This window comes from Accipiter gentilis, chromosome 12, assembly GCF_929443795.1.
Source record: "Accipiter gentilis chromosome 12, bAccGen1.1, whole genome shotgun sequence".
NCBI classification, from domain to species: domain Eukaryota; kingdom Metazoa; phylum Chordata; class Aves; order Accipitriformes; family Accipitridae; genus Astur; species Astur gentilis.
In genome coordinates, this window is record NC_064891.1 from 8,151,813 (window position 1) to 8,161,622 (window position 9,810).

General features: G+C 42.9%; 1 protein-coding gene across 1 annotated transcript; it reads left to right on the forward strand.

Annotated features, from left to right (window-relative positions):
- The first annotated feature begins 716 nt into the window (after positions 1-716).
- JCHAIN (joining chain of multimeric IgA and IgM) lies at positions 717-7,897 on the forward strand. The gene is made up of 4 exons (XM_049815293.1): positions 717-905; positions 4,873-5,008; positions 5,896-5,976; positions 6,464-7,897. Exons 1-4 carry the CDS (start codon positions 842-844, stop codon positions 6,663-6,665), a joined length of 483 nt encoding a protein of 160 aa, XP_049671250.1. The 5' UTR covers positions 717-841; the 3' UTR covers positions 6,666-7,897.
- Positions 7,898-9,810: the final 1,913 nt, after the last annotated feature.

The window sequence follows — 9,810 nt, forward strand, 5'->3', positions numbered from 1 at the left end:
GGTCATTGCAGGTTACACTGCAATGGTTGTTTTTCAGAGTTACACAAGTGATCCCAAATCTGTGACAAAAAAAATCCCAGGTCCTCCCCCATAATCCCACCTTCAGGAAAAGTCTGCTTGCCCAGTACCTTGGAGAGTTTGCCTGGGACCTGCCTCAGAGCCTTTCATAAACCACAAATCCCAGAGTCCCTTTTCCATTCATAAGGAAAAAAGCTTCTCGATGCCGTGGGCAAAGCTGGAGGAACAGTTCAGCTTTGCCACAGACCTGCTGTTGCTTTATCTCTTTTCCCCCTCCCCCTCTCATCTTGTTTTGACTGCAAGTTCTTTGGGGGCAGGTCAAACCCTTGATAGAGGCTTGCACAGAATCTGGTGCAAAAAGAATTCTGATCTTGAAGTGTTTTTATGAGTCAAGTGATCTTTAAGTCTGATTTCTCAAAACTAGGAGCCAGAGCTGTTGCCCCTTGGCTATCTGGACACGTTCTTACCTTACGCTCCTCGCTCCCAGGTGGGAAAGTGCCACTGGCCCTGATGGCAAGCTGTCCCCTAAGGACCAGGGCGGTTTTGCCCTCCCTTGCTCTTAGCAGCTCATGGCTTGTTGGTGATTAACAGAATAAAAACGCACAGTAATGGTGCAACTCCCTGCCCTCCTTCACCTTTGAAAGCCAGAGGTCTTTGCGCATTGAACATGCCTGGTTTCAGTCCCCAGCCACATTTTCCACAGTGTCAGTGCTAGCTGGCTGGGCTGTTTATTTTAGGAAACAAATAGCCATATCATTTGCACACGCCCTTATAGGCAGACACCGGCTCTCCACTTGCGTTCTTCAAAAGAAGGGAAGGCAAGATGAAGAGCTCTTTGTTGCTGTGCGTGGCCTTGGCAGTCTCCTTGGGGTTCATCCTTGTGGCAGGTAGGTGATAAATGAAGAGCATGGAAAACTGCACTTAAGATATCAGTGACGGGTTTTGTGCAATCAGCCGTTAATTATTCTAATAGCCAAAAATCAGACCTCAAAGCCTGCTCAAGCAGTCATGCTTCAGTGGTACTTGGATACCTCAGTGTCTGTACCACAGAGCTGTGCGGTTTTAATTGCTGCCTTGAGAGTAAAGAAGTGATGACTAGCTGCAAATTTAAGACTTGATAATTACCCATTTTTGATCGAGTTTCTGAAGCAACGAGCCACAAACATACATGCTTGCTTTTCTGCAGTGCTAGGAAGCTTGCAAGACTCTTACCTGCTAGATTTAGAAACTTCTGAGATCTTCCCGGTAATCCTACCATATAGCTACAGCCAACTTATTTCTGATTAAAATGTAGTTTATCATATAACTGCACTGGATTTCTTGGAGACTCTTGATTTAGACTGAGATCAGACTGTCATTCCAGCACACTCCAAAGTGCGGTTCGCAGGTAGCAGATACTGAGTATACTAACGCCAGATCTCTATACGACAGTCTAAAGTCATCCTCATTCACATGGTGGATCTGGTCCGCAGCATTAAGTCGGTGCTCAGGAATAATCATCCCAACAGCATGCCTGCATTGCCTCCAACTTTTGGGAAAGGGCATCTTATTGCCTACCCAGGCAGGTCCTTGGCAAGTACTGCTTCGTATGAAAAGTGACTAGCTGTATAATCGATTAGCTGAAAAGGCAGAAAATGGTGAGAAATACTGTATCGGTTCAACGCAGAACCCAGTCTGGTTTTCCCCGTTCATACACACAGCTTAAGAGATATACACACATATAAGCAGCTTAGAGAGGAAGTCAAATTAGTTACGTGCAGCCACAGGAGTTCTGTTTTTTACTACTTCTGTTTAAATGAACATATTTTGGGGCTACTTGAGCCTCTTCCTTCTTTAATAAAGTAGCCACTTGGACCTGCAGCAGAGTTTGAACAGATACTTTTGGAATGCATTTGCTTCTTCACTATACTGCAGCTGGATTCTGTTGGGCTTCACAGTGTATTACAGGACAACCCAATATTGGAAGATGAGAAATTTTGTGAAAAAAATATCCGTGTGAGTGTTGAGGAGGGAGGGAACACCATATTGCAGTAAAACATGCACCAGAAAATCCAACCTACAGACATTTAGAAGGGCATTAGGAAATTTTGTATTTAACTACCTTTTCCCCAAAGGGACTTTACTGGGTGATACTTTACTGGGAAGAATTGCTGATAAAACTCTCTTTTTTTTGAGCTTTGTAGTTTTACTTTAAAAAAATATATGGAGTACCTGTATCTTTTACAGTTACTGAAGCCAAGAGTATTACATGATGAATTAAATCAGAACAATATTTTTATAGTACAGTCAAAAAACCCCTGCATATTCATAAAAGAGTGTGTTAATATAATTTTAGAAGATGAATTAAAGCCTGCTCCCCAAAGGTTTTGGGACAACTCCCAAAGCCAATAGGATCCGACATGAATATTGGCTTTGGATTAAGAGCTTAGAATGAATTGCATACAGCATTAGACAAAATACAGTGACAGACACCAGAGCACGGTCTATGTGAAGGACAAGAACCTAGAGACTTTCTGTAAGACAAAAGAAAGGCCAAGACTCATGGAGGCAGACACTAAAGAAGCTTTTGTAGTAAGCTTCTGCTTCAGAGGGAAGTGTTCATGTTGCATGATGAGTTGGCAGAGAGGAAGCATGCAGAGCAACAGATATTGGAATCGGGGGTACAAAGAGACAAGCACCATTAAACTCCAAATAACGACCATCTCCATGTGTCAGACAGGATTATGTATTTCTGCCTTGGTGGGGCACAGTGCAGTTGGAAGTATGACTGGACTTGCGTTCTACGTGCACATTTTGCAGTGGCATTTGTTCAGCTGGCCAATTGTGCCAGATGCTATACAAAGAAACGCTAAAAGCCAGCCCTTGCTCTAAAGGGCTCAGTGAGCACACTATAGCAGGATAAAGAAAACCTGAGAGCAAGAGAAAGGGCACCATCTTCCACATGCCCGTAGTGGCTTGCTCCACTGCCCAAAGCAAGGGAGCAAAGTAATTTCCCTCCTGAGAAACTCCACAGTCAATCTTCTTCAGAAGGTATTCTGCCACCAATTGTCACAGAAACAGCATTTGTAACTAGCAAGTGAATTGTAGGGTTGGTCTGAGGCATCATTTTACACGATTTAGGTGCCTTTTTCAGTTATGGGGCCTGCAAGGTTCTCAGAAAATAACCCAGTGGAATGGAAGCCAACAAGACCAGCATTTGGTAGGGGCAGGAAGGAAGCTCCAAGAAGCCTCAGATAGAAAACCTGGAATACCATATGCATTACATGGTATGGACTAGATACCTGGGGGCTCTGCCAGTCAATACTGCAGAGGATCTGATATTGTTTGGTCTTGCAGACAGCTTCATGTGACTGTAAGCTGCCACCAATAGTGCCTAACTATCAGAAAATTTACAGTCCAACCTGGGAACCCATGTGCTGCTTCTGGATCCCAGATTTCATGTTGCTCACACAGGCTTTGAGCACTACCCCCTTCACCCGATAGTAACAGGGTCTGTTGTTCATAAAACCCAGCAGCTTGGGACATGGAGATTAAGAAAAAACACAGACATGAGCTTATGCAATATGTGTGTCTGCTTCCTTACTGATCCATGCTTTGATAACTTAAAGAAATCCAGCTATTAGGACCAAAGCTTTTAAGTCAAAGTGACTCTAAAATCCTCCACAGACATGATGAACACAGATGTTTTCAGCGCGTTTCTTCTTTCCCTCCATGGTTAAACCAAGGGACAAGCAGAGTAGGCAAGTCCCCAGAACTGAAGGTCCACCTGAGCCCAACATAAACTGTCCCAGTCTTTAAAAAAATAAAATTGCTAGTTTTGGTACTTCTAAGCAGGCTGAAGGTGCTGTAGGAAAAGTGATGCTGCAAAGCGATGGCTGTGAATTTGATTTTAGCAGCATTTCAAAATACAGAGTGTAAAAACAACCACTTAAGAAGGGTATGGCTTTGTGTGCATATAAAAGCAAGGCTGACTTGTTACGGGTGAAGCAACAAGAGGCTCTGGGTTGGGGAAAACCAAATAGCAAAGAACAAGCTATTTCAAATCCATCTACTTGCACAGTAAGAAGGCATTGCACACTACCAGGAACATTCAAAAAGCTCCTGGGTGACAGATGGGATGTTTCATCCTATTTTGACTGAGTTTCATATTGAATAGTATGCTAAAAGTGCAGGAGACATACCCAAGCTGGTTCTTCTCTATTTGAGTAAGAAAATCAGGACGGTAGTTTTCCCTGCGAACCACAAGCATCATAAGGGCCCCTTGCCTTTCAGGGCCAGGTTAGCAGGCTGCCTTCTTGCTGGGTCCTGTAGTGCTTTTTGGCATCTGTTCCCTCAGGCACCTGAAGAACAATATACCACTCAAGGAAAACTGACACATCTGCCACATTGGCAAGGTCAGAGACATTTATTTAAAGGTCAGACCCAAACTAGTGGTTAGACTCCTAGAATAGTTGTGGTGCATGATAGAAGAATTGGGTAACCTCCCCTGTCAGGGTAAAAGCAGCAGTTGAAGAACTGCCAGGTATAGCTCGAGGCTTGCAAGGGGATTTTCTTCCCATTTCATAAGAAACCCCTGCATGTTTGCCTCTCACCAGCCACACAGTGTCCGTACTCATGATTTTCTCCTTCCCAGTGCCATCGCCTCTACATATAGAGCATACTGTAGACTGAGCAGGGAAGACAGCTGAACTCATCTTTGCCAAGAGGGTCATTTTTACCTATTGCATCCTGGATTTCAATCCATGAAGACACCATAATGGTGCATTTCTGGTATTCTCATCACTTGGCTTTCTGCTAGAGCAGGTTTCAAGGTTTTTCTTCTTGACCCAGGGACTGCATATCCTGTGCTTGCAGGTAATCCACAGGACTCTGAGAACAAGGAACATGTGCTGGTCAATAACAAGTGTCAGTGTGTAACAGTGACCTCAAAGTTCGTCCCCTCCAAAGAAAATCCTGATGAAGAAATCCTGGAGAGAAACATACGCATCCTGTAAGTGGCAGAAACATATTACATGGAGATGGTGAGCAGGAGAGGAAGCGTTATATAAGATCCATTTTCTTTGCATTGTTTCCCATGTCCTGGCATTGATAAAGTGAACTGGTTTTCCCATGGGATGCTTTCTATGGTATCCTAGAATATTTTCTTTTTCTTCATGTTTTTCTAGCTCACATGAACCTATCTGGTGTTGGTCCCTTCAGATACAAAAGCATCTCCATGTTTTAAGCAGTCCAGTAGTAACTTTAAAAATAGGCTGGGGAGGTAGAATAACCTTTCTACTGTTGATCTAATCTGAAACCAAACTGGGCCCATGACACTGGCCTTACTTACCGATCAGATAGCAAGCCTGCTATTTTATAGGCTGGGAAAACTAGTTAATGCCTAAACTGTTAGAAAAAGATTAATCCTGTGAGGCAGATCTCAGTTCAAGAGTAGGATTTTGTCCTCTTTATTCACAGAAACCTTACAGAAGTATGTGCATCTCTTGGAAACAGGGACCAAGTTCAAGCTCAGAGCTGCAGTTCTGGTAGAGCTCGTAACAGGAGAAATACTAATTAAACATCTCTATGTCCTGCAAGCCTCTTGGGCATCTACCAGCTCAGAGTTTAAAAACCAAAACACAAACCAAAAAAAGGATTATCAGCACTGTCACCTTGAAAGTGGCACTTTCAGAAATTGCTGCAGTCCTCTTGGGGAAGGTTGTTGCCTTTGAGGGCACAGAAGGGCCAATATCTGCCATTCCTGGACTTTGCTGTAGAGAAGGGTTGGAATGGAAAAAACCTGAAGAACAAGATGAGGGTTGAGAATTGTTCACAGCAGCCTAGTCCCCTGTTTAATACGCAGTTTTCATGAGAGTGATTCTCTTCCCTCCATTGCAGAGTCCCCCTGAAGGCTCGAGAGAACATCTCTGACCCCATGTCCCCACTCAGAACCACTTTCGTCTACCGCATGACTGAACTGTAAGTAATTTTATTTATTAAGTTCACTTCCTAAGATTTAACCTCCCCCGCAGCATTGCCCGCAGCAGCTCAGAAATGTGCTTGAAGGCCAGTAGAGAAGGTGACTCAGGGTCACAGAGGAGAGTTTTCCCCACGGAGCCTAGCTTTCATATTCTGTTGCAAGCCAAGAAGTTATCTCTGTGATTAATTCACATAAAAAGGTCTCACACTTACAGAGAATGTTTCATTCTGACCCCTGTTCGTCTTGAATGTCTTAAATATCAGCAAATTACACATTGCCTGTTTAACCCTCCCTTTTAGAGACCAGTCTTGCCAATAGCAGCTTGACAACACTAAAAGCGTCTGTCTGGGAGTTCCTGTGTAAAACCTAGAAAGGCCACAGTACTCTCCTCGCTACATCTGTAGATCAGCAAGGAAGATTTGGGTTTCACAGGGGCATCTTTTCCTCACAACTCTTAACACTTGTTCTATTCTCCATGTCTTCCAGCTGCAAAAAATGCAATCCTGTAGAAATTGAGCTGGGTGGTAAGATATACCAGGCCCAGCAGAGCACCTCCTGCAACGAACCTGAAACCTGCTACACTTACAACAGGGACAAGTGCTACACCACAACCTTCCCTTTCATTTACCACGGGGAGACGAGAGATGTTAAAGCAGTTCTGACGCCAGCATCCTGCTACGCCGATTAGCAAAATCCACTGCTATACTAATGCCTCATTTCACTCAGTGTTCCTATCAAAAATACATGTATAGTACCTGGATGACAGTGTCCAAAATATCAGCTCCCAGAGTAATGCCAGCTCACCTCTTTGTATCGTTTTCAACATCAGACTAGTACCATCTCCCAAGAGCAGCTACTGGTTGTCATAGACTGACTCTGTTCTCATATTCCTGGAACATATCTGCAATGCCATTATTATACATCTCAGATGTTATCCCATGATACAGACCAGATCCTCAGCAGGTATAAATCAGTAACTCCCCTGAAGTCAAGGAACCTGTCTTTTTGACAGTTTTCCGCTGGTCTTCATCTAAACAAGGCTACCACAGGCATCAGCAGGAATGTCAGTGTATTCACCTCCATGAGCAATGTAAAACAAACCTCTGCACAATCTTTATACAAGACCCTTTGATTAGATTAGCAGAATTTGTGCCATTATTAGAAGGCTGTTGTACAATCATATTTGAGAGATAAGATGGGGGATGAGACCAAGAATTCAGATTTCAACGTTACTTTACAATTGGGCATTCTAGACCCTTCTAGTACTTTGACAACTGCAAGCTTCTAGTTCTCACTTACATTTAGAGAAGATCAAAAGACAGCGCTACACTGAACAGTTCTGCAAAGCTGCCAGGCCCTCAGCTGTGCCAGGAATAGTAAACTTTTCTAGGACGTGTTAGATATTTCACTTTCCATGCTTATTTACTGATATTGCTGCCTTCTTCCACCCCTTATCCCAGTTCAATTGATGAAAAAAAAATCAAGTTGGCTTGAATTTCTTTTCTTATTCCTCATTTTGCATTTAAAGCTTCAAGAAATTCTGTGAAGGTGACTCAATTGGTAGAGCAGGACCCTAGGTAGGGATTCATTCCTTCTTTCCCACCAGTAGTCTTTTTCTTCATACAAGAAACCCCCACCAAATACAGGAGCTGATTCTGTATTGCACCTTGCATTTAAATGCATTACACTCGGTATTGCTCATAGGAAACATCATGTATGAGTGCATAAGGTGTCCAGCATTACATTTGGGATGGCTGGTATGTTTCTCACTGTTGTCACAAGTTGATTGTAAAGCCTTAGGCTGTTCTGGAAAATCCTTATCTGTCTTCACGCATAATTGGAATAATAAAACAGCAAAAACGTTACTTCCATAATTGTAGCTTTGTTAGTGAAACATCAAATAAACTTTTCTCTGCAGCAGTCTTTGTTAATTCCAGTTCAATAAGAACTCATAAGATAAAGTCAAGTCTATAAGCATATTCTTTCTTCCTTCACAGTGAAGTAAGGAGTTCTCCCTAAATAACTGCTTCTAGTTACAGGCAAAGCCTCCTGAAATACTGGGATAGAAACATTATGATGCACTTGCACAAACTATGACAGATTGAGGCTGAACTGGTTTATGATTTTAGGATCAGGTCTGCATCACTGAGCTGCTTCAAGGCCCTGTGAATCAGTCCAGGATCAATGTTTAAAAATCCCCAAACTGCCCTAAATCACTCTTGAAATTGCAATCCACAGATCAGAATTTTACCTCACCACTGCAACAAGTGCCTTCAACATAGTTATGTCAGGGCCTAGTCATTCATATGCAAGGTGTCTGTCCTAAAGAAAAAACAATCTTGTAGAGGCCAAATTTTGAAGACTAAAAGAGTAAAGAGGATTGAGACATAAATTATTCTCATGTTACATCAGAGTTATGGAAAATGAACTCAGAAAAAATCTTTTTTTCCCTCCTTCATACAAAAAGATAGCTAATTCAAAAAAATGCAAAGTGCAAGGGGAGGCAAAGAGACTCCTGCCATGTACTGACACAGCTATTAGTATTTCAGTGGTTAGGTACTAAGCTCACTGAAGTTTGCCTCAAAGACATTTTCATCTTGAAAGTCCTAGTGCTCACCAACCTAGGAGCGCTGTGATGTTACCAGTTAGTGAGTCATGGTGAGGCTGCATTTCATCTCCCGACACAGCTCTTCAGTTTACAGCCACGGGAACTTGCCAGTCCTTGGGGCTCTGCCTCTACTCCTGAACTGTGTGCCTAAATGTGAAGTTTCTACATTTGTTTGTACATCCTGTTTTAGAGACAACGGAAGATTCACATTTACTCACAACAGGAATGGAAATCACCCTGCAGCACATCTTGGGAGTCCAGCAATGCCAGCAAAACAGACTATTCCTGAGAAGCATTCAGGAAAAAGGAAATCAAAGCACAGACTATTATCCAAGCAGCTGTGAGCAAGTACTTTGCTTAGATAATCTTGGGCAGAGCAAACAGCCAAGTGTTCAGCAAACTCGCCACATGCTGTTCAGCTTTATAATAAAGCAGGATTCATTCCCCCCATCTTTTGTCAGAGAGAGAAGCCTATGCTGACAGCCCTGCCTACCCCTTGGTACTGGATTGTGTTAGCTGGGTTTTAAATGATAACTCAAAGCAACACAGCAAGTTACATCAGGCTCTGAATCCTTACCTGAAGACCCGGACAGTAAAATAGGAGCAAGTGAGGCCTGCTTATCCCTGAGAGCATACTGGGGAGGGTCTGGGACCTTCTAGCCCAAGGAAGAAGATGCTAATGGACGAGGGAAACTCCCTTTGCTGGAGGTTGTCTTACATGCGCCAACAAAACCATGTCCTGCTTTGAACGATCAAGCTTTTCAGACTATGCGGCCACTACTTCAAAGTGGGATTTTTTTTGTGAGTCCTAATGTTGGGAGTAAGAATGCCTCCCTTGGTGTGAACTCCTCTGTTTCGCTCTCTAATTGACAGTGGTGGGACAACCCTTCCCCCTTGGGCTGGCAATAGTTTCCTACAAGCTCCATCTTTTTCCTTACAGGTCAGGTTGATTCTTTAGCTGCATTTAATGTTTCTTGAATAGTTCCTCCTAGTGCATTTAAGCATAATGCATTTTGTCTCAAACCTGTACAAATACATTTGTATTTTATCTCCTCACAAACTACTTCTAGATTTAATTCTTCCCACGTCTGTCCTCCTTGCCTAAATACCGTTCTGTTGCTTATGCAATGTTGAGTTAAAGAGGGATTTCTCACTAGTTTTTTTAGAAGTCCTTTTTAAAGTGTGGAAATTTATCCTCCTAATCCTGTGTCCAGTTTGACCAAAA